Source organism: Pseudoliparis swirei, chromosome 9 (assembly GCF_029220125.1).
Source record: "Pseudoliparis swirei isolate HS2019 ecotype Mariana Trench chromosome 9, NWPU_hadal_v1, whole genome shotgun sequence".
Lineage (NCBI taxonomy): Eukaryota > Metazoa > Chordata > Actinopteri > Perciformes > Liparidae > Pseudoliparis > Pseudoliparis swirei.
The window spans coordinates 7,833,222-7,859,118 of record NC_079396.1 but is presented as its reverse complement, the minus strand read 5'-3'; the positions used below and the strand labels follow the sequence as shown (position 1 = coordinate 7,859,118).

At 42.5% G+C, this 25,897-nt stretch overlaps 1 protein-coding gene across 2 annotated transcripts; it reads right to left on the bottom strand.

Annotated features, from left to right (window-relative positions):
- On the bottom strand, nt 1–23,387 carry rhoab (ras homolog gene family, member Ab). Of its 2 annotated transcripts, none has more exons than XM_056422606.1 (5): nt 23,240–23,387; nt 6,522–6,679; nt 4,809–4,929; nt 3,890–4,020; nt 1–2,697 (listed from the first exon to the last, which is right to left on the bottom strand). In XM_056422606.1, exons 2-5 carry the CDS (start codon nt 6,675–6,677, stop codon nt 2,524–2,526), a joined length of 582 nt encoding a protein of 193 aa, XP_056278581.1. In that variant the 5' UTR covers nt 6,678–6,679; nt 23,240–23,387; the 3' UTR covers nt 1–2,523. The 2 variants fall into 2 exon arrangements, with proteins under 2 accessions (XP_056278581.1, XP_056278582.1); XM_056422607.1 differs by lacking the exon at nt 23,240–23,387 and adding an exon at nt 22,854–22,932.
- Nucleotides 23,388–25,897: the final 2,510 nt, after the last annotated feature.

The window sequence follows — 25,897 nt, the reverse complement described above, 5'->3', positions numbered from 1 at the left end:
TGTGTTATAGAAAGTAATTTATTACACAAACCAAAGCTAGTTTACAAATAGTTTCCAGTCCTGTGCGTGTGTATAGTCTAGTATGAACAAACCCACATTTTATATTTACAGACTTTGCATACAGCTTGGTTTTCATCACTGCTTCAGCATCCAAAATTAGGATTTAAAAATAAAATAAAAGTATAAATAAAAATTATTTGTGCATAACCCCCCCATTTGTCTTTTCAGCCAAGTTTGTGTTCATAGCGCGAAAAGCTGGCGATGCTCTAGACAGGCAGCTGAGAGGCCAGCCTTTCTCCTGTCTGCCGAACAGCATTTGGCAGGGATGATCGATGGGTCCTAAAAAACAACTGTAAATCAGATTTATTTAAAGCACAAAAGAAGAATTAACTATCGCGATGACACATAAGCAGTCCCAGTCTTCCACCTCTTATTTTAAATACTGATAAACACATTTATTTCTTTTTTTTAAAGGAGGAAATAAAAAGTAGAAAAACACCACAAGACCAAGTTTCTGGAACAGGCTCCACCCTGTAGACCAGGAAGAATAACAGGAGGGTTCAACACTGTAAAGAGAGCCTGAATCTGCCAGTAAAACACAGAAGAGTCAGGGAAAGCTGGTTGCTGAGCAATCCCAAATATGACTGGGAAAGACCTTGCAAAAAGTATGACATACAAACGGCAGGTGGATAATTCTCACTCTGCCGGTAGGTGACGAAGATCACAGGCACATTTTTTTTAAAACCCCAAAATCCATCTGGCAGCCTAACCTGACAATTCTGGTATTTCCATGCACCATTTTATGGATAAACACAAATAAATAAAAAAGGGTCACGTGTGACATGTTTGTCTTTTTATAAGTTGAACTGTTAAAGCAGATGGTAAAACATGAATAGATGGTTGATAACATGGTATATCCCAGGCACCTTCTTTTTATCAAACATGAACTAGTTATGGATAATTGTACACTTGACCTTTATACATGCCTACACACGCACACAATATCAGGAGATCAGTGTGGGTGTGCTTGTAAACACAATACTCTCCTCTCCTTGTTCTTAGTCCTAGTCTCAAACCAGGGGAAGATGAGCACCAGCATTCGCCAGTGTGGATCAGGAAGGGATGGGTGCTGAGCTGCAGTAGAGTCTGGTCAGCTTGTAGTACGTGGGGCAGAAAACTACCATTGTCATTTTTCCACTTCCACCGATACGGTCTGCAGATAGTTTAACGACCAGCTGATGAACTCCCAAAAGTAGACAAACCAGCCTCAGTAAAGATTGACCAGCAAGGGGGTCCTTCTTTAATGTCCAGCCCAGATGCCGAGTGCGTCACACTGCTGCTCCTCTGGAAGTTGGCAAACTTCACACTGTCCTTTAATACACTTCATGGTGAGGCGTTTAGCATTTAAAAGCAGCAAGTGAAATTCAGCTAGCGGCGAGCCACTTGAAATATAGATTGTACAATGACGCATAGTAAGCAGCTTAACAACCAGCACCAAGGGCAATTTCACTCATAATTCAAACAGCACGAGCTGCAGTTTAATCCAGAATGCGGCTCAATTTGTTTGTCTCTGTGAGAACAAGATTAGCCACAGCAAGACCAAATGGCAACGAGCTGGACATGTGAGCTTGTAGCTCCCCTGCCGCTCTGATAATACGACACATAAGACCCGGACACCTGACATCACGTGACCATTAACATTGTGGATAAAACAATGTATATATATATATATATATTTTAACATGCCTTATTTTACTCATTGAGGTCAACCTCAAACCCGTTTGAACCATCATAAAAAAAAATAAAAAAACAAGCTTAAGTTTACTTTTGATTCGTCTACTTTTTAGGGCAAATAACCTGCCCTGTATATGAAAACTGCAAGTCTCTCCCTGGTTTGGTGTGCAGTTTCATCAGGGTCCCACCCACGCTTCAGTCTCATCTTGCCATCCCTGCACCTCTCCACATATCACACAGCCCTACTTTCAGTTAGAAACGGACAACTGGCGAGCCCCTGACAGTGGTACTCATTTATTACACTGTCTGTTTGCTCCCATTAAGCTGTCGAGTCATCCAGACAGAAAACTAAACCTGTTTGTTGTTGTCCATACTGAACAGTCAGGACCATCCCATAATTAACAAGCAACCTAATCAATTATATTCATGAGCTGGGCCAGGATCTCCTACTAATCTCTATCAGTGTATGTGGCTTTATGAAAAGACAAAATGGATGAGCATTTAGCAGGTGGCTGGTGTAAATGTCCCAACGTGATGGAAAACCGGTAAAGAGCCCAATGGTTTACAGCAGTAGTCACCTCCCCCCCCCTCCCCACCCGTTTTTCTCCACCAAACCCAAGTCCCCGGTATATTCAGTCCAACAAACAGCCATTTTACAGCGGTAGTCATTTACTGCACTTGTTTCTTCCCTCCCTCCCTCCCCCATCTAGTAATCCCTCTGTCCCACCCAAGCCCGAGTGGCTGTGTACAGAAGCCCAGGGTGAAAACAGTCCAAATATGTCAGCCATTTTACAGCAAGACACATTTATTGCTCTTCTTTCCGCGGCGGGCCTGCAGTGCTGCCCTGGTGGCCATCTCAAACACCTCCCGCACGCCATCCTTGGTTTTCGCGGAGCACTCCATGTAACCAAAAGCCGCAATTCTGCCGGCCATGTCCCGACCCTCCTCTGACTTCACTGGCTCCTATTGGACAAAGAGAAATCCAGCAAGTTGGCAAAGGAAAACCATTCATTGGTCTGTTTACTTTTCAAGTAGTAGCTGTTGAAAATGTTAACATATCTGTATTGAAGAAAAATAAAAATTCTAAATAGTAATTAGAAGCAGACATTAAAAAGGGTTCTTACACATGTTGACCAATGGATTTCCATGACTTTTCTATGACTTTTAACCAAATTTCCATGACCAAACTGAAATCTCAGTGTATACATAACATTTTTGAAAATGTAGTAATCAAATAATGAGAATTACGAAGCATACAATATACCTTAAATAAAACAAATGAATAAGAGACAATAGTTTGATTCAAATAAACATTTTTATACATGTTTATTCTTAGAAACACTTATATAAATGTTTATCCTTTAAGTCAGACTATTATCCTTTATGTGCAACTCCATCTGTTTGTACTTTAAATAGTGGTTCAGGCTTTGGTCAGACAGAAAGACATCGGCCCTTCAACACGTTGACAACATGACTCTTGAAGTGAAGGAGCCACAATGAGCAGAGAGATGAACATTTGCTTTCAACACAAGTGTCACATAGCAGGCTGGCATCTTCTAATGTTTAAAAGAACAATGTGAATTGGCAACCTTCAGTGGCCACATTACCTCCACAGTCAGGGCTTCACTTTGTTACAGCATCGGGTATCAACACCTGCTTGTTACCGGAGAGAGACGCGCTGCTTGGGGTAGCAGTTGCCCTCGCTGTGGCTCCGCTAGTCGGTGATGGCGGAGCCGTAGCTCCGCTAGCTCAGCGCTGTGATGTCTGCTTCCTTTAGCATGGCTCGTTAATGTCTCCTCTCCAATATTTGATATGTCTAATGTGTTGCCACCACACAGAGTAGCCAACATGGTTAAATCTACACTTCTCTGGCATAGTACATTATCCCGACCGCTTCCCGAGCTAGCGAACTTTACAATTAAGGTGCGTTCACTTGCAACGAGAAAAAATAATAATTGTGCCAATAGTATGAGAGCTTATGCCGGCTTATATTTTGAGTGTCTTCCTTTCAAAAACATATGAATTTATTTTAAACTCAACGTAAATGAACATGTGAATATAACACATTTTCATGACTTTTCCAAAACTTGTGATTCAAGTATTTTCCATGACTTTTCCAGGTTTTCCATGACCGTACGAACTCTGATTAAAGTACCTGCTTCATTTTGGCCAGCTCTCGACGTGTGTGCTCATCGTTGCGCAGATCTTTCTTGTTTCCAACCAGGATAATGGGAACGTTGGGACAAAAGTGTTTGACCTCTGGGGTCCACTTCTCAGGAATGTTTTCTGTGAAGGAAAAAAACCCAAAGAAAACAATAAGGAAGCAATAGAGCAATAATCAGATGATTTTATTTTGTGTGTGCATGTCCGAGAGAGTTTTGGTTGTCACACTGAAATTCCAGATCAAGGTGATGGATCTTTAATGTATTTATTTTTTCCAACTGTGGGATACACTTTCTAGTGACAGGAGGCTACCAACAAAGCTCAATTAAAAAAGGAAAAGAGACCGAACTATTAAACAAGTTTCCAGTGCTGCGTGTACCACACCAAGCCCATTCTTTATGTGCCTCTCTGTGTACGTCTCCTTCAAAACACAGGAAATGCTAAAAACTACTTGAAGAATCTCACAAACTTATAGATAAATACTGTTGCCATTTCTTCATGCAAAGCAAATTGGAAAACGGACAATTAAACCCGTGAATAAAAGATATTTGCCGTATATTAAAATACGTTAAAGCTAAATCACAGGAAGCAGACATTTTATTAGACGAACATTTACAAAGGGATTTAATTCAAAATGTGAGTCACTACAAAAATGATTCTGCCTCTGAAGAAAAAAAGAAAAATCACAAAGAAGGGCCTTCCTATCTCAACTGAGCATGAAGTGTGGAAAAAGAAATCTGTCTAAAGTCTAAATGTAAGTAGTTCAGTGGTTTTAAGAGTCACAACCGGATGAACACACCATCGACAGGCCCCTGAAATAAGTTCTTATAAAAACGGACACATGGGGGGGATCTGGTGTCATGCATGAATATGTGTAAATGTCTGTCGGTCTGTCTGTGGTTTGTACTTACCCAAGCTGTCGGGGCTGTCTATGGAGAAGCACATGAGGATGACGTCAGTGTCTGGATAGGAGAGAGGTCTCAGTCTGTCATAGTCCTCCTGACCCGCAGTATCCCAGAGCGCCAACTCCACCTGACACACGCGTTGAGGGTGAAGTGAAGGACAAAGGAATGGGGAGCGAAGGAGGTGAAGACCAAAAAGGGGAGGGAGAGAAGTTAATACACCATGTCCATCTTTTATCAACATAACTTTTACACTGGTCAGGAAGTAAAGAGATAAAATAAACGAATACTGCAGCCAACCTCATCCCGACTAGAACCGCAAAAAAGTACAGATTTATTTGTATTATTCAGTGTGAAGAAATCAATACATCATAATTGCATAAGTAAAAGAGGAAAAGCAATTCAAATTTTTCAGTTATGCTGGTAAAACATTCAGAGAAAAAGTTGTTTTATAAACAGATATATGAGACACCTATGAGCCTGTTCAAACTAATTCAATACAGGTGTCTAATTAAAAAACACCCACCCGCAGACCAATTATGCAATTGTTCATTCCTCATGAGCACTCTGGCACATGGCCCTGAGGCCCGAACAGTACAAAATGTGACAGTGACGTACAGAAGCCTTTTTGAGCAATAGCTCATTCCGGAAAGGAAGCCAGATTTGGAGAAGTGTGGCAAGTAGCCCAAGTTATTCTCAGCAGCACAGAGGTATAGAAATATAACAGCCATTAAAGACGCAACATCCCCACAATATCGTTAACCCATAATGAGGTCAGGACATGTGGGTGTGTGGCTGATGAGTTGGGCTGGGTGCTGCAGTTGTCTGGAGAGGAACCTGGAAGTCACACTCCAGAGGAGAAGATATCCTACGAGTTTCTGAGTCACAGTGGAAGACAGTCCTAAGCCCACAATGTGCCGGTTCTGGGGGCTGTGAAAGGCTTGTGCATATGAAGAATGCCAATTTGTCCATCTGTATCCACATAGGACATGTATGCATTGCTCTACAACAAAAGCAATTGACGGCATTTTAGATTAAACACAGGTTTCAAACACCTAAAAGATGACCCACAGAGATATACAAATATTTAGACAATGAATTGAGCAGATGACTGCTGTAATGTGAGGGAAGACGTGAAATTGGAACAGTGTAGTTCTATCCACACTTGCTCCCTTGGCCCAGAGGGTAGAATTAAAGCATCAAGTGTGATTAAGCACACAGAATAAAATGAATGTAATGCAAGCACAAAGAAACATCGAGAGACTAAAAGAGGCAGGGTGTGTTGTGACAGTTAGGGAAACCAAATATACTGCCCAATAGTATCTAAAAAACTAATAGTACGAAGTCTTTTATTATTTTCAAAATAAAATAATCAGCTTTGAGTCCATAGGTGGCATTTATTTACCAAGCAAAACAGTCGTTTCAAGAACACGTCTCAAGTTTGGATCTATCTCGCTCCCATGGGGCACTACTTGGTCATGACATGAAATGGTGTTATAACCTTTTTTTAAAGATGAAAGCCAGAGCAACAAATAAAAGAGCAGATCGATAGATTCAATTAAATTCAGTTTATTTTATATTGCCCAATATCACAAATTGGCCTGAGCGGGTTTGACAATCTGTACACATCCTGTCCCAGGACCTCACATCGGATCAGGAAATACTCCCAAAAAATCGTAAAAACCCGGTACTATCGAAACAGAATCACTGCAATTGCCTCACCTGTTTGCCATCCACCTCTATGTCGGCTACGTAGTTCTCGAACACAGTGGGGACGTAGACCTCAGGGAACTGGTCCTTGCTGAAAACGATCAAAAGGCAGGTCTTGCCACAAGCTCCATCCCCGACTATCACCAGCTTCTTACGGATGGCTGCCATCCCTGGAGGAAGACAGAGAAGGAGGTGGTTATGGTCAACAAACGTGAAAAAGACAACACGTAGAATCAGAAGAGTAACCGTTACAGCGACTACAGATCTTATGTAAAAAATATGTAAAATAGGAGATTGATAGTTGTGCTTTCTAGTCGCAGATACCCGATAGTGCCATATTGTGAACAACAAATCAAGTTGAAATCAGCAGGACGAGATATAATTACGTTGGCTGCACCGGAGCTAACAACTAACGTACATAGCTGTACACAAAGCAATGTTTTTATTAATATACACGATGTACATTCACTTACGGATGCACAGTCTAACCAAGGACCCCCACACACACACGACCAATCGCATGATATTCATGTCAAAGCTAATAACGTGCAACATATGCAACCACAGAGCAGGAAAAAGTGCCTCTCTAACCTAAAGGAAAACCTGAAAATGTAATCTCCTTTATATGCGTGATTCATCTGCCTATGCGGGTATCAACGGCTCCATCTAATGTAACAAAAACGATTCTTAGCTTCAGGCAATCGTACACAAATTAAAAAATATTTATGAACCTAATATTCCATTTCTACCAAGAAATCTCTAAATCTCACACACAACTTAAATAACGCAATCATAAATCATAAGGTCCCACTAATTTCTAAATAACTAATTATTAGGGATGCACCGATCTGATCGGCGCCGATCCATATCGGCCAATATTCCCATTAGCGGTTTTGATCGGTGTTCTCAAAACGGCCGATCAAATTGGCCGATCAGATGACATAAAATCTGCGAGAACTAACAGACGTTTCGATCGCAGCGAACCACAACGGAGACAATGCGTCCGGCGAGGGCCGGCCGAGTGCAGAGGTCCACGAGGGGATCCTCACGCACCGAGCGGCATCCCTGTCCCGAGTTGAATCACTGCGGTCAACTCAGCCGACACTTCCATGTCTGTGCCCCTATAGACTGATGTTCACGGTAAACGCATTCGATCGGGAGCGCGCGAGGGTTTTGATAAAGTTAGCGGAAGGATTTACGTGACACAACATCCGGTTTTGCAAAGTTAGCGGAAAGAACCACGTGAAACATCTGTTTATCAAAATAAGATGTCGACAAATCATACACTAACATATACAATTAAACAATGAACTGATTTTGTATCTTTATAGATCGTTTCTGAGATGTAGCTTAAATTATGCTAACATTAAAACATTTTTACTGGACCAAGGAAGAGTTTATAAAAATAAGTCAGACTTTTGTATGTTAAGAAAAGTCCTGTATATAGATTTCCCCAAGAGTTCCAGGAAATGAATGATGCAGATGTGTTCCATACATAACTGAAATCCCCATCACTGGCAATAAATCAATTTTAATGTATCAATTAGGACATTTTTCAAAGTAAAAGTCCTAAATGTTTAAAGAAATCGGTAATTTCTTTAATGTTTGAGGTGCTTTATATATGTATTTCCTCATAGTCCTAGGCAATATAATGCTACACAATAAATAGAATGCGTCAATCGACACCGTGATCGGTATTATCGGATCGGCAGATACTGATTTCAGTGATCGGCACCAAAAACCTGATCGGTGCATCTCTAATCTTTATGTTACGCACCCGTGTTGGTTGCCGTAACCCACTCCTCACTTGCGCTCTGGTCTGGCTGACCACTGAAACACCTGCGCTAGCTGACGCTACCATTAAGCTGCAAAATGTCTCTCTCAAAGGCGAAGCGTCGGAAAGTTGACTGTGAAAACCGCCAATTCCAAAGTGAATGGACTGAAAAGTATTTATTTACTTTGCCAGCCGTAATGAGCAACAAACCAATGTGTTTATTGTGCAGCGAATCCATTGCTGTGATGAAAGAATATAATGTGAAGAGGCACTACAAGTCGAATCATGGCTCATTTTCGAACAGTTTTCCCGAGGGCTCTGATGAACGGAGGAGGAAAGTAAACGGACTGTTAGCATGTTTTCGACGAGGGCAGTGTACCCTTAGTCGCTTTTGCACGGAACAAGAGAGAGCCATGATAGCATATCTACGCGTAGCCTGGACACTAGCCAGACAGAAGAGGCCCTTTACCGAGTCGGAGACTGTTAAAGACTGCATGCTTGCAGTTATTGATGAAATGATTGTTGACGATAAAGTGAAGGCAAGCGTCACTTCGTCCATAAAAAAAAATGCCTCTCTCGGACACATCAACTCTCCGCAGACTGGAGCTACTGGCAACGGATGTCGAAGGGAAGCTTTTGGAAAACCTTCGAAAAGCAGAGTTTATGTCTATCGCTGTGGATGAATCGACTGATTGTACCGACATGGCCCAGCTGTGCATATATGTGAGGTTTTATGATGGCGTGCGCGTTCGGGAGGAACTACTGGGGCTCGTTCCGCTGGAGGGACACTACAGGTGAAGCGATTTTTCAAAAGATTGTCACGTTTTTTTAATGAGCATGAACTGGATTTACAAAAAGTCTGCTTGTTGGTTACGGATGGAGCTCCTGCTATGACCGGTAGAGTGAAAGGGCTGGTGGCCAGGTTGGCAGCCGTAGCCCCGCATATGCAGTTTTTCCACCATCATTCATCAGGCTGTACTGTGCGCAAAGCTCAGCGGCGATCTGAAGAACAACATGGACACTGTTATGAACATTGTGAATTTCATCCGTTCAACCTCCAGCCTTCAACATCGCCTCTTCCGTATGTTGCTTGCTGACACATCTGCAGAGCACACTGACTTGCTGGTTCATAGTGATGTCAGGTGGCTCAGCAAAGGAAAGGTTTTGGAACGTTTCTGTGAACTCCGCCAGGAGATTTTGTCTTTCCTACGCACGTGTAAACACAAACGGGCAGCACACTTCTTGGAGCGCATGTTGGATGAACAGTTTATGGCAGAAGTCCACTTTCTTTGTGACATTTTTGGACACTTGAACACTTTGAATCTGGAAGTTCAGGGGCGGGAAAAGTCTATCGCTGATTTTGTTGAGAGGCTGTGCACCTTCAAAACAAAGTTAACGATTGTCACGTCAGACCCAATGTCAGGAAGGTTGCTGCACTTCTCACAACTCTGTGCATTCATGAGTGCAGCACCTGGGGCACACGTAACGCCAGTCATGACAAACTATGAGAAATCTGACTGATAACTTCACTGAGAGATTCCAAGGCTTCAGTATTCCTATTGAGGTACTGCAGTTTGCTCGTGACCCATTCTCCATCAAACCTGAGGCAGACTTCAGTGTAAAAGCAAAAGAGGTAATGATGAGAGCCTTCTTCAGATGGAAATGGTTGATGTCCAGTCCTCATTTGCTTTAAAGCAGCACTTGCTGTCTGAGGGTGCAGTGAATTTTTGGTGTAACCATGTTAGCCAATACCAGTACCCCACAATCAGGAAAGTGGCGCTGCTAATACTAACAATGTTTGGATCCACCGACATATGAGAGTCTAGATTTTCTCACATGAATGCAATCAAAACAAGGGCATGTTGCTCCATGACCAATGAAAAGCTACACGGGTGTCTCAGGGTTGCCCTTACTACTTATGATCCAAACTATGTTGAAATTGCCAAATCAAGGCAATGCAATTTTTCTCAGGCTCAAAACCACATAGGTCTGATAATTAAGGTAGTTGTGTAGTAGTAAAATACCCTGACAGGCATGTGATGCTATCAAACTGAAAATGCACAGAATACAAATCTGTTTTATGGTTCAGCAGGCTCCCTTTTGGTTTGTCTGGAGTTTTAGTTTTTACCTTTAACAAATATGGACATGAACCTGCTATAGGCACCTTATTGTTGGCTTGTTTGTGATAATATCATGAGTCGGCCCATTTTTTGTTTATCTGGTGGATGCTGTTTTACCAGAATTATCTGGCTATTTGTGTTTATGGATATGAACCTGCAAAGCACCTTATTTCTGCTTGGAAATGTTGTTGAAGGCTTATTATGCATTTTGGGATATGGACCTGCTGTAACTACCTAATTTCTGCTTGGAATTGTTTTTGATAGTTTCCTGAACATGCTCATTTATTGTTAATCTGATATCTGAATACTATTATACTATTTTCAAATTGTTTTCTCCATTTGTGGATATGGACATGTCAGAAAAACAGTCTTATTTTTTGTTTATGTTTTTTATGTAACTTTTGCACTTCTGTATCGATGCTTGATAGCCTTCCTGTGTTTTGGAATGGAATTAGTCTGTAACTGATTATATAAAGTGGAAGAAAAGAGATGTGTGTGATTGTTTACCTGTGGAAATATACATTACTGTTTTTCATTTTTAGCCATTATTTGATCAATATTCTGTGCGGCCCTCACACCCCCCGTGATTTTCTTATTCGGCCCACTTGCTACTGAAGTTGAATAGCCCTGCATTAGGCGCTCGGGATTTGTCATAGGCGTTCGGGAAAACGGCTTAGGCACGCGCCCAAATTTTCTCTATGCAGGAAAAACCCTGACATCAGGGTAGACTACAATGGGGAGCTGGTGCCGTGTTAAGTTTGCACCAAATGTCTGAGAACATCCCTACACTGCAGGTTCCCGTCCTTACACAACATACCGGTGTCAACACAAACACATTACACACAAGGGCTACTAGGAAGTAAAATGTAGCCAGAGGTACCAGTAATTCAGAACCGCAAAAGACTCAGACATGTCAGTGTTGGTGTGAGAAAGCACGCTTGCCCAACAGAGTTAAGGGAAGTTAGGGAAAATTAGTCATGTCGCTTTGTGTTATTGGCATCTTGGATCACTCAATTTTGGGGAAATGCCATTTTATAGAAAGTCACAAACACATTCAATTCCGTGTTGTATATTTACCATAATTATGATCACATTTCACTTATAGTGTAAGCACAGTATTAAAAACAGAAATGTCCCTTGATAATTGAAAGGGAACAATGTGCACACCAAGTACACATCAAATGCAGCATATCTGCCATGGTGGCACTGCCGCAGGGACAACTTTTATACTCACGCAGTACATGTTAACTGCACAAGGACAATCGGACCCCCTATAGAGAATAAATAAATCATATCCTGGACGGGTTATTGCCTCCTCCATCGAAAACAGGTGCAGCACTGTGCGGTTTCAATCACGGTTCTCAACCTTTCTGCTTTCACCATCACAGTGAGTCAGTAGGCGTGATAGAGGGCAAACTCCTGACACCTTACTGCGCTTTCAGAACTCATCAAGCTGAGCTGGAGTTTTAAACTTAGTTTAGTGTATTTCGATCAGCAAAATATACAACAATCAGAATTCAACAAAAGAAGAAAGTGGCTGATCGAAAGGGTCAAGGCTGAAGCTATCTAGCTTATAAGTGATATATATGTGATCGGTGATCAGCACCAAAAAACCTGATCGGAGCATCTCTAATACACACACATATATATATATATATATATATATACTAGGGCTGTCAGCATTAACGCGTTAATCTATGCGATTAATTTGGCCGCGATTAAGGCACGAAAATATTTTAACGCAACTTTGTTTACTTCCGGTGTGCGTTGAAGTTGTTGCACTCCTCTGTTGCACTGTCTGCTCCTCGATATTCACAGAGAAACAGAGGGCGATGTGTCGGTGCAGAAGGTGCAGGGGACTTTTTTTGTTGTTGCTCCGACCGATGCGCGCGCAGACACGCCGGCATCGGAGCTCTGAGGCGCGCGAGACGGAGAGCCGAGAAATGTTAACGCGACACGTCGAGACAGAATGACATGCTGCTGTAGAGACGACCAACAACAGACGTTTAGTTTAATAAAAGAACAAAGACGTCTTTAAGGAAAAAACCTTACATTACTTCTGCTGTAATCTGGCGCTATAGAGAACATTACAGGGGGGCGGGGCCTCACCCTGATAGAATGGTGGGGGAAACACTGGGATGTGTCACATGCAAAAGCCTTTAAAAGGTGAATTTACATGTTTTTGTAAAATCGAGAAAATGAGCCCAGACTCCAGAGACGTGTGTGCAGTGTTGCCAGGTCCGCGGTTTTCCCGCGGAATTGGGCTACTTTTGAAGTGTTGCCGCGGGTTGAATTTCTTGTCCGCTGGTTCGGGTAGACCTATTTTGCATGCAAATTACATGAATATCTTTAAATAAAAATCCATATTTTAAATGAAATAATTTATTTCTACCCAAATCCTACCAAACTGACTCCAGATCAGCACGTACACACATGGACATGGGACACGCCCACATACACACACACCTAACGCTCTCAGTCTCCCGCGACCCGCTCGATCCCAACTCTGGTCTGGTAGTTAGTGTAGCTAGCTACACTGGAGAAACATGCCACTCGGTAAGTGGGCTAAATACGGGAAGAAATATACGAAAGAATGGGAAAGTGAAAACGGAATTAAAGAATGGATAGAACGTGTGGCTGGGGATGATACCAAAGCTTTTTGTCGGTACTGCAAAACCGAGATTCGTGCGCACCACAGTGATCTCCAAAACCACAGCAAAACGGGGAAACACATTCGAAATGCTGCTCCGTTCTCCAGTTGTCGAGTGCGTACATTGTTTGAACTATAAGTATATGATAAAAATATAGTGAAGCAACATAAGGTGTTTCAGTTGAAATAAGGTATTGCATTAACTACAGTAAATGCATATGAAGTAAAAACAGTACATTCATGTTGTCCAGGCAGGGAGGAAGAGCTATATTTTATTTATGATAATATACTGTATCTAATTACACAAGGCCATTTTAGGACCTAGGTGAAATAACTGTTTCGGGAAAACTGCTTTTAATGCTGGCATACTAACCATTTGTTGTTACTTTGTAGATATTACAATACATTTGGAAATGATAGCAATGTTGTTGGACTTTAAAAGCAGTGTATATGGTTTGGCACGGGCATATTTTGAGTTCTGATATTGGGCTTGTTTTTTGGGCTTGTTTTATTGGCCATTGGGCTGGTTTGGGCTGGTTTTGATTGGCCATTGGGCTGGTTTTGTCACACAGACCTGGCAACCCTGCGTGTGTGGCATTTCCACAAGAGGATAACGTAGAAAACGTGGTTATTTATTCTGTGGCGGATAGCGGAAAATATTTTTCCACGGAGAAAGGCAACGGAGATAAGCCACGACGCCACTCGCTGTGTGAGCGCTGCGCTGCGCAGACATTTAACGGAGCGGAGCAGCGCGTGAGCTCTGATCGGGCGCTCTTTTAATGAAGTATCGATCCTAAAAATATGCTAAATCACATCGTTTTTAACGTACGGGTACATTGTTAGTATCGCTACACCGTGCAGCGTGACAGCAGCAGATGTAGCGGACTAATGGTGTGTTCACACCGGACGCGTCGAAAAAATTCTCTACGCGTCTGATGCAGCAGGCTCGACGCGAGTCGAAAAAAGGGTGTTCACACCAGACGCGTCGGACGCGGAGTAATAAATGGATCAAGGAACGACAGGACCGCAGAGTACTTCCACTTTTTAGTGGACTGAGCTGCACTCCCACTGCGCTTCTCGCTGCTCTCTCTCTCTTCTCTCTTTGATACGTGTCTCTGAGACTTTTCCACCTACGGCGGCAGATCTCCTCTGCCATGAAACACATATGCCGGCTGTTGGTTCATAGTAAATTACAACAAATAGCGAGAATAAAAGCAAATACATACATTCAAAACTTACCAGGTAGTCCCACGGCTTCTCCGACTTTGTTCCACGCTTTATCTTTATAGCTCCGGTTTCGGTAAGCATAAAGAGTTGTATCGTAAAGTTCGGGGTGCCCACAGACAGCGACAATAATCTTTTCCTCCATTTTTTTAAACCGGCAGAACGATGACGAGCGGAGCTGCTCAACGCTGATTGGCTGACGCAACTATGAATCACGCGTCTTTGCTGCCAGAGTTGGGAAATTTCAACTCGCGCGTCGAGGAGCTGCGTCTGCTCGCTCAGTTCGCCCCGCGACGAACTCTCTATTCGTGCCGCTTCAAACGCGTCTGACGCGCTGCTCGCTGGAAAATACGCAGCTACGCAGCTTCGACGCAGCTTTGCATTGACTTAACATGTAATCTCGACGCGCGTCACAATTTTGACGCATCCGGTGTGAACACACCATAACATTCAAGCTAACCTAACTTCCCAAACGCTGTCCATATCGGAACGCTGATTGGCCGAGACGCGACACGTCCATCAAAGATGTTTTATTGCGAAGAGCACCACTTCACATTTTTTCCGCATCTCACTGCAATCTCAACGGCAGCGGGTGAAACAAATAATAAATCGTAACGGGTCTCTGATATTGTTCAGGGGGCCGGTCCACATGGGGACCACTGCTCAGGAGAGGAAAGCTGTCAGTCTGTTTGTGACGGGTTCATCACCATGGTGACCAGTGGATCGCCAGGACCTTTCCATGACTTTAAACCAAATTTCCATGATTAAACATTTTGTGAAAACTCTGTCTATACGTGACAAAGTCAGACGATGTAGTATTTAAAATAACAATGAGAATTCCAAAGCATACCGTATATATACCATGTAAATTAACATTTGAATAAAACAAATTTGCATTACTTTCCCAAATATTTTGGGATTTTATTTTGTTCAATTACTTTTCTAGGCCTGCATAGAGCCATTTAAAAATGCCATGACTTTTCCAGGTTTTCCATGACCATACGGACCCTGTTTTGAATAAAGGGTTGAAAATTTAAGTTTTTTGTTTTTTTATCCGATTAATCGATAAAATAATCAACCGATTATCAAAATAATCGTTAGTTGCAGCCCTAGTGTACATACACATATACACACACATACTAGGGATACACCGATCTGATCGGCGCCGATCCATATCGGCCGATATTCCCATTATCGGTTTTGATCGGCATTCTCAAAATGGCCGATCAAACTTGACCGATCAGATGACATAAAATCTGCAAAAAAGTACTATCAGAGACGTTTCAATCGCGGCGAACAACAACAGAGACAATGCGCCCGTCGAGGGCCAGCCGGCTGAGTGCAGAGGTCCCACGAGGGGATCCTCACGCACCGAGCGGCGTCCCTGTCCCGAGTTGAATCACTGCGGTCAACTCAGCCGACACTCGGATCTCCGTGGTCAACTCAGTCGACATTCGATCGGGAGCGCGCGCGAGGGTTTTGATGAAGTTAGTGGAAGGATTCACGTGACAACATCCAGTTTTGCAAAGTTAGCGGAAAGAACAACATCCATTTATCAAAATAAGATGTCTAAAAATCATACACTAACATATAAAAGTAAACAATGAACTGATTTTGTATCTTTATAGATCGTTTTTGATTTAGCTTGAATTATGCTAAAATTTAAACATTTTTACTGTACCAAGGAAGAGTTTATAAAAATAAGTCAGACTTTTGTATATTAAAAAAAGTCCTGTATATAGATTTCCCCAAGAGTTCCAGGAAATGAATGATGCAGATGTGTTCCATACATAACTGAAATCCCCTACACTGGCAATCAATCAATTTTAATTAGGGATGCACCGATCTGATCGGCGCCGATCCATATCGGCCGATATACCCATTATCGGTTTTGATCGGCGTTCACAAAACGGCCGATCAGATGACGTAACATCTGCGAGAACTATCAGACGTTTCAATCGCCGCGCATCGCAGACGATGCGCCCCGCGAGGGCCGCAGAGTGCAGAGGTCCACGAGGGGATCCTCACGCACAGAGCGGCGTCTCTGTCCCCTGAGTTGAATCACTGGGTCAACTCAGCCGACACTCACATGTCTGAGCCCCTATAGACTGATGATGGTAAACGCATTCGATCGGGAGCGCGCAAGGGTTTTGATAAAGTTAGCTGAAGGATTTAAGTGACAACATCCCGTTTTGCAAAGTTAGCGGAAAGAACCACGTGAAACAACATCCGTTTATCAAAATAAGATGTCGACAAATCAAACACGAACATATAAAAGTAAACAATGAACTGATTTTGTATCTTTATAGATCTTTTCTGAGATTTAACTTAAATTATGCTAACATTAAAACATTTTTACTGTACCATGGAAGAGTTTATAAAAATAAGTCAGACTTTTGTATGTTAAAAAAAGTCCTGTAAATAGATTTCCCCAAGAGTTCCAGGAAATGAATAATGCAGATGTGTTCCATACATATCTGAAATCCCCTACAATAGCAATCAAACAATTTTAATGTATCAATTAGGACATTTTTCAAAGTAAAAGTCCTAGGCAATAATGCTACACAATAAATAGAATGCTTCAATCGACATCGTGATCGGTATTATCGGTTCGGCAGATACTGATTTCAGTGATCGGCACCAAAAACCTGATTGGTGCATCTCTAATTTTAATGTATCAATTAGGAAATTTTTCAAAGTAAAAGTCTTAAATGTTTAAGGAAATCGTTTTTTTTATTTTTATGTTTGAGGCGCTCTAGATGTTTTTCCTTAGTCCCAGGCAACGACTGATGCAGATTTGTTCAGGGCGTCCCTGACTTCCCCTAGCCTGACAATCAAACATATTTACTATCTCAATTAGGAGACTTTTCAAATCTAAAGTCCTAAATGTTTAAAGAAATCGGTAATTTCTTTAATGTTTGAGGTGCTTTATATATGTATTTCCTCAGTCCCAGGCAATAATGCTACACAATAAATAGAATGCTTCAATCGACACCGTGATCGGTATTATCGGATCGGCAGATTCTGATTTCAGTGATAGCCAGCAGAGTGCAGAGGTCCCACAAGGGCAGGGGTCGGGAACCTATGGCTCGCGAGCCATATATGGCTCCCAGACAATTTTGAGTATAAAAAATTCAAAAGAACTCCGCCCGCCAACCTGTAATTTTCTCTATCGCGCCAGATTACAGAAGAAGTAATGTCAGGTCCTTTTCTTAAAGACGCCTTTGTTCTGTTATTAAACTAAACGTCTGTTATTGATCGTATCTGACCAGCAGCATGTCATTCTGTCTCTACGTGTCGCGTTAACACTTCTCGGCTCTCTGTCTCGCGTGCAGCAGAGCTCCGATGCCGGCGCGCATCGGGGCGGCGCAAAGAAAAAGTCACCTGCACCCCCCCCCCCATCATGCAACACCAGAAGTCGCATTAAAGGGGCGGTCGAGTCCACCAGCAGCCGCGCCCGCACAAACGGCCACAGAGGGGCGCGCACTCCATGTAGGACAGCAGTGTCAAAAAAGATTAGACCATTCACTCCATGACTTAAGGAAAAAGGAAAATACATAAATGGGGGCAGCTGTAGCCTCGAGGTGACTGTATGGTCAATGCTTGAAACGTTTGACCAGAGGGTGCACTGGGTAAATAACAATGTGCCCTCCTTTCAACAAATGCTGTCTAGGTGCCTTTAAGCAATTCATTAAAAAAGGCACAATTATTCTTTTAGAGCAGCCTATCAGCATCTTGAAATCAGTAACATTACAAAGCAGCATCTAGGTGGCACTGACACTATCAGACTAAAAAGTATCTATAATTTAATAGATAGTATCTAAACCTTGTCCTGGCTTAAAAGAAAAATGCAGGAAACACTCAACATGGGCAAAATGAAAATGAAATGCAACAGGAAAATCCTCATTAGCAATGGAGACGGTTGTGTCTGAACTCTGAACTGCCCGAACTCTTTTCTCGTGACAGAAAATGTCTGGCATTATCTTTGTGGTTTATTTGGTCTCACTGCTATGGATAAACTTTCCAAAAAAGGTCAAATGTAATTTGTTTTGTACACGAGAAGGGTTGGTTATGTAGGATATGCTGAAGGTCACACTAACAACAAATTGAGTGCACGTCTAACAAGAGAGCATGAGATGACATTAACCCTTGTGTCGCCTTCGGGTCAATATGACCCGATTCAATGTTTAACCCTCCTGTTACCTTTATATTAACTAACATATTTTACCCTTGAGGTCAATATGACCCCAGCTATTAAAATCTCCAGAAAATTATTAGAATTAATATTGTTTTCCAAGTGTGAGGTACTTTATGTTTGTTTGTTTGTTGACTCCCGAAAGAACACCGACATTAAACATTGAATCGGGTCAAATTGACCCGAAGGCAACACAAGGGTTAAGAGACGGGCTAAGAGATGAAGGATAAGCCCAATAGGATCAAATTAACAGAGTAGAATAGATCCAGAGAGGAGACGGGCAACACACTTGTGATAAACATTGGCTATGGCTATAGAAAGACAAAAACTGGCAGCCTTCCTGCCTTTTTAGGATTCACTTCATCAAAAGGAATGTACGGAATAATCAAACAAAGGCTTTGGTAGGTATTGTCTTTTAATCGTGTGTCCACCGTGTGGTTATTTCAGTATCCTGTCATTCAAAACAGCCTATAGAGCGTATTCACGTGACGTCAGAATCTCAATCGCGCCATCTTGGGGTCCCACTTATTAAATGTCAGAAGAAGTTGACCTGGCTATCGTGTCCGCTGTTTGATTATGCGAGAGCCCAGCAACCTCGTGTCCTTCTGCATTACCAAAGAAAGATTTCAGCGGTTGGAATTGAATATTTGCAACGCTTTTCTACCTGATTTTACTCGCTCAACACTTTGTGGTTAATTCGCTAGTTACCAGCACATAGCCCGGTCACATTCCTGTAAAACAGTTTTCATTTCCGCTATCGACCATGGGACATTAACAACTATTTCTGCGTTATACTTGTTGTGGAAATACCACAAATGTCAGAACATCAAGCGCCCCGTGTCTGGTTTCATATATGATCCATAGTCGCACAGCTCCGCCTCCAGGACGAGTGTCTGGATGAAGCCGCTTCCAGCGCTCATTCAGGACCAGCAGTGACTGTTTGGCTGGCCGTGCTGAGTGCTGTTCCCATGGAGCAAGTGTTTTATTTTACCTTGAAATGAATCACAGAGTAAAGGCAGACATCGCCTGACGGAGTTGCCACGTTCATGGCTTCCTCCCAAGCTTCCATCCACAGTTCCTTTTGCGCAAGTGAAAGACATTGATTTTCGCTCGGCGAAAAAAGCAAAAAGAGATTATTGACGAGTGTCAATGGAAACGTGCCCACAACCCGATGTCTCAACAGAAACACATGAGAACAGTCCTAACGCTCATACGCCGAGTGAAGCCGGAGTAGATGCATGACAAGTTGAAGTAATAGCCTGTCTTGTTGAGCTGATAAACCCATATTCTGAATCATTAGTCACACATCCAACAATGAGGCACAGAACCACAATCACAAGGCACACCGCTTTGAACTGAAATCGTGTCTCCTTCAGGATATAATGGTCATTTCTAAGGGAAGAGCGGCATACAAACAAGCAAAACAATGCCGTGGTGGGACCCCAACATGGCCGCCAGAGTTTATTTAGGTCACGTGAGTGAATACGCTCTATAATTTGTTTACATCAAGCCTGCCAGCCAAACCCACATAACCAGATTTCACCATCGCTTTTAGGCATAACTATTCTGTGGCGTTTTCGGCGTTAAAAATTGTCAGTAAAATGATGTTCATTCTGCACTGCAGACTTTTTTGACACGGCTTTAAATGCATTATTAAAATAGTTGTTGTGGACTCAATTCATCAGGATGTAATTTAGGAAACCCCATACATGCAACAGTTGGATCAAAACATATAGACAGACAACCATTCACGCTCACATTCACACCAATGGGCAATTTAGACAACAATTAACCTGCTGCATGTCTTTGGACTATGGGAGGAAGCTGGAGAACCCGGAGGGAGCCCACGCTATATTTAAACCGCGTCGCCCAACTGCGCCCCCCCCCCCCCCCCCAATTTTTTTTGTATATCACTCAACAATGAGAAGAAAAGAGGTTTTGAGTAAAATATTGTAAAAAACAAAGCTTTATTTCAAGAACACAGCGTGCTCAACACTGTCCAATATCAACTATCAACACACTGTAACTTTGGGCATGAGAGGTTCAGAGCAGCTTTAAGGAACATTGGGTTGTGTTTCAGAGGTTTACAGAATAAAAGAGTTTCACCCTCACTATTCAGAGCAGAATAGATTCAGAAAGAGATGCAGCACGTTACATTGGGTGTTTGACAGAGTAGCCCCACCACTTGTAAAGAAAAGTAGCCCTCTTTAAAGTTGGCAAACTTCTCAATAACTCTCTGGTTAAAGTCAATCATGTCTGTAACCAGCCTGTTTCCATCATTCTTGAGGGAATGTGTCTGTTTTTCAGAACTTCTTCGTTGTGTTTTCGATGCCAGTTCGGTCTCCTTCTGCTGCTCTGCTCTTCAAACAGGGTTAGCTTCATGCTGTTAGCTAGTTAGCTTCATGCTGTTAGCTATATAACTGCGGCAAGATTTGTGCTTCTTACACTTGTCTGAAGCTCTTTAGATCCCTCACCCCGTTGTAGTCCAGAGAGTTTCAGTCCCAGGACTTTGGAACAACAGACAGGGGAAACTAAACAGCGCATTACTCACTGAGCCTCCAGCTAACCAGCTCCGGTTAGCTACCTGCTCGCGTAGCTCCGTGGAGCTCTCTGGGCTGAGGGAATGATACCGGTCTCTGATTGGCCGAATAGTCCAACCACGTGAAATAAGAAACTATGTGATTGGCCAGGGCGCAAATTTTTGCGCCCCAAGATTCAAGTTTCATCCGCCAATGAGAAGCCGTCCTTGCCGAAACGACCGTGAAATGTTTGCTCGCTGCCGTACACACACGTTAGGCCGGCGCCCCGAAAAGGGGGCGGGGCTTCTCAGTGAAGATGAGTGGCGATATGTTATTTTTGGTCACATTTAACTTAAGTGGTTGTTGACAGGCTTACGGTCTCCCACACATATTTAGCACGTCAACACGGTATATTTACTATTTAAATGATTTGGTATATAATGTTTTTGACAGTATATATATTATATTTTTTTCTTCATCTCAAAATTTTACGAGGGGCGTCGCCCTAGCGCACTATGGACGCAATGCCACTGCAGCCGCCACTGCTGCTAATATAAAACCTTGATTGTCCTTTAAAATGCTCCCATTTGGATAAAGGAGACAAAGTAATGCAGTGACATTATTAAACAACATTTTAAGGATTTACATTTCCACAAAGACAAAAAGTATCATGCACGCGTATCTTTAGCACAAACCCCGGGAGATCCGATACATGCACGTATTCCGAGGAGGTCTTTAGCATAAGCAAAAATAAATACGATTTATGAATTAGCCATTTGATGAAATTAGATATCATTCTGTCATTGGTATATTATTTGTATAAATTAGGGAGGATCTAATGTTAGTTACCGTATCATGGGTGTGTGTGTAACATCTTCCTTCGGTGCTGCAAAGGGAGCTGTGGTATATATAAATCAATGGAATAAATGCTATCACCACATATTTACTGTATTTGGGAATAATATAAAAATGTAAAAGAAATTACAAAAAGATTTCTCCCTGTCAATATAAAAAATATACTACATTCGGAATATTCTCTATCCGCTTGCACAAAACTGCTCACATACAACCCAGATGTATATTTTTACAGTGCTATAAGATTAGTTATATATAATGAAAACGTGTCTTTACCATCGCAAATAAGTGAAATTATAAAATTATTTTAACACGAAAAGTATCTGCTTGACAAGAATGTACATTAGTGCCACCCAGCCACCTCCACGTAAACTGCTGCATGAAAACAACCCGCACCCAGAAAATGGTCACATCATCAATAATAACCACGGTCAATCACAAGATAGTGACAGATCATTTTGTAAGCATCACCCAGCACGAACGAGATGGTGACATATTCTCCTCCTAGATGGTAAATTGACTGGTGTATCGTAAGGACCCCTAGCCACTGTAACCAACGCACTGGAAAGGTCGCGTCTCTTGGCCACGAGAGCTCCCGGTGTTTTGGTCAAACATTGTTTTTAAACCAGCTCGCAACAGGGTGGGTCACCAAAACGATGGCGTCATCACAGAGGCAACAGATGTGTCCGCAGTGCAAACACGGGTGGGTGGCCCAGATCCAAACTAAACACCAAGATCCACATCACATCAATCGACTCCTCGGGGGGCCGAGTCTACTTAGATAGATAAATAGATAGATAGATAGAGAGATAGATTATTAAACCCCAAGGGGAAATTTGTCGTCACAGTAGCAGCACCAATAAACTAAAGACACGAGAATAAACCTTAAGTAAAAACCTTCACGGTAGAGTAGGAAATCGTGTACTACAGAGCTCTACGTTATTCTAATAACGGTACAAAATAAAAATAGGTGTGGAAAGTAGACACAACATTTTAACTACCGTTACCTCGAATTGGTCAGTGGGGCCAGTTCAGGAAAACGGCCTCATTGTTTGTCTCCGGTCGTCTCACCGATCGAGGCCGGTCTTTACGGCGACATTTCTAAGCGTCACTTAAGTTGTCCGCAGTTTACTAACAGCCTTCTCTAGAGTCTGGGCGAGGTGCTTCGCTCTCAGGAGATCATACTCCCAGAATACAGTAGTTTTCTGTGTGTGTGGCAAAGTACGGAAGCAGCGCCGAGGTCGGTTGGGGGGGGGGGGGGGGGCTAACGTTAGCTAACCGCGCTAGCACGGCCACTTAGGCAACTTTTAAAATCATCCCGTCAGCGTCTAAACGTAGCAATACGAGCTAAGCAGCACTTCATACCGCCCCGGTGTTCCGTAAAATAGTTTACCTGCAGTTTGTATGGCTTGCAGTCGTATTTGTCAGTGCTTCCCCGGTGCAGCGTCGCGGGTCAGTCGAGCGGTTCCTTGCTTCCTCCCGTATCTACCTAATACAATGAACTACTTCACGAGAACGCGCCGTGAGGGTTTGTAGTTTGTAGCTGGGAGGGCGGGGAATTAGTGGGGCGACGGGCACGAGCCGGAGAGCCACACCTGCGCGGGCATGTGGTGGACGCGCAGTTACTGGCTCTCAACCATATGGAAACGTATAACTCTCGTCGAGCTGTGTCTGTTTTCAGTGTGACGTTTTCATAACCGTGTTTAATGTGAATAGTAGATGATTCCGTTGTAATGTACCAAGACCCTCGCCTTGCAACACCAATGGTTAATTACGAATTAAGTATCTGTTTTAGTGTTTAATATAATGATATCTTAAGTAGGCTCGGTCCCATCATAAACACATCATTTAGTTGAGCTTAACTACACGAGAGATGATCAACACTTAATAGGCATTGCACTGGCCCCGTAGTAAATGCTGGGACGACGTCCCCACGTAGACAATAGGTTAGGTAGACAGTTGTGTTATTATTACCCTCATCAGTTAATTGAGCCCATTACAGCGGTTCCAAAACGGAAGCTCGACGTTTCTCTCGATGGGAGCCGTGAGTGAACTGTCCAGGTACAGGTCCGTACTTACGGCCCCACCTGGCGGCCAGTCAAGGTAAACAATCAGAGACACGTAAGCATGCCACACATATTAAAAGAGATACATACAATACATAAACATGTCAATCAGTTGTTCTGCTGATACTCTGAACTGGAAACAGGCGCTGTCAAGCTATTGATTATATAACTTATTGTTCCTGCTCGCTTAAAAACTCAGTTTAAAAATGAATTCTCAACCTCAGGACCAAAACAATGTCATCACAAGGTAATGTAGTATTGTTCGGAAATACTAATACTTTATACTAATGACCCAATAGCCAGCAGTTGTTTGTCCAATCAAAACTTAGGTTTATATAGTTGTCCCCTTACATGCAATGATCACCACTTTTGACGGTATCAGTGAATGGTAGAGGAATTGTTGGATGATCAATGTGACTCTACAATCAGATGGAACACAGAGGTCTTTTGACGGGCATCATATTCTTATTTTATATCACATTATATTCTTAACACTAAGGTTAACTTTGACTTGAGAAGGTTATCCCGGTACTCGTTCCAACCCTCTCAATTACTGTGGCCGTCTCCATTGCAACACTGTGTATGCGTCATAAAGCTGAAAAGGAGACCCTTTATAGAGACTGACTCATCAAGTGATAGTTGGTAATCCCCACCTATAAATAAAAAGTCAGGAGAAATAAGGAAAATTAAAGCAAAAGTATGTATTTATTTTTTAAAGGAAACCATTGCCGTGAATTACTTCCTTGGCCAGCAGAACACACACACACACACACAACAAAAACACAAAAAAGAGACCATCTTCCCCTGATCCCATTAAAAACTACATTATTCCAGTTGACACAAAGACTGATCAGAGAAACTGAACACCCACCAGCCACTCTGATAGGAAACCAAACGGGGGGATTCGAATCACACCTGCTGAGGTTTCAAAGTAGTCTATTTGCCTGTGGTGTAACTTTGATAATGACAAGATACTAGTGGACTGGATAAAACACATGCACCGTTTATGGAGCCATATTGCAATTCAGAGCAATCAGTTGCCTGGTCATTGTCTATAAAGGGGCGTGTTCACTGACGAACCCAGCAATACCACTTATTATCCTCGCCTTCAGCTCAACTTGTCAACACAGACTGTAAAATGTCATTATTCAGCAGGCGGTGATTGATGTCATTCCTTTCTTCTGGCAGGATGTTTGTATATATAGCCAGAACAAATACAGAGAGAAACAAAAAGGGAACAGCCAGGGATGGAAAGTGAGTGGATCTTGTAATCTTAGATGGACGACGATGTCAAAAGCGCTCTCGCCGACCAAGCTGCGGACTTTAACGGGTATCTTCCACTGTCTGTAGTCACTGTATGCACCGGTTGTTTTTTTGGGAGACCTTTCCTCCAACAATCCCGTGAATGCTTCTGACGGAAGAAAGGCGGTTTGAGGATTCAGATATCTGACGACACTAATTTCATTAAAGAATGCGACAGAAACATCTTCTCGTCAAAAGAATAAGAGCAGAGTGAGCAGGAAGAGGAAAGAGAGAGAGAGAGAGAGCGCGAGAGAGACACACACACACAGAACAAACACACAGAACTTCACTCTCTTATTATGGCTTATCACTTCCTACACATACAACATCTCCCTCTGGTGAGCAGTGACCGTTAATCATGGTCTGGACTTAAAGAGTCCGAACTGAAAACATGTTTCATCTGAATTTTGCCGTATGTAAGAAAGGTGTCACATACCCATGGGCCGGAAATCTACAGGGACAAAGCTGAAGGTCATCGCAAGTTTGAATATCAGACTGCCAATGTTTCCCAGGAGCATTTGTCACTAAACTGGTGACATGATTGCTCGTTCTGTCAACACATCAAGTTGCACGGCACCATTTAACCAAAAAGCCAATCTTGTGACACTCTTCCTTTAAAAACTACTCTCAAATTACAATGGAACCGTAGCAGGCTAAAGGGTTTACACAGGATGTCTCAGAGG

Excerpts from the sequence above, each read along its gene's own strand:
- rhoab (XM_056422606.1), bottom strand. The coding sequence starts at position 6,677 with ATGGCAGCCATCCGTAAGAAGCTGGTGATAGTCGGGGATGGAGCTTGT. Across the intron at positions 4,930-6,521 it reads TAGAGGTGGATGGCAAACAG|GTGGAGTTGGCGCTCTGGGA; the intron begins GTGAGGCAATTG and ends CGCGTGTGTCAG. Across the intron at positions 4,021-4,808 it reads AGACAGCCCCGACAGCTTGG|AAAACATTCCTGAGAAGTGG; the intron begins GTAAGTACAAAC and ends TTTCCTTCACAG.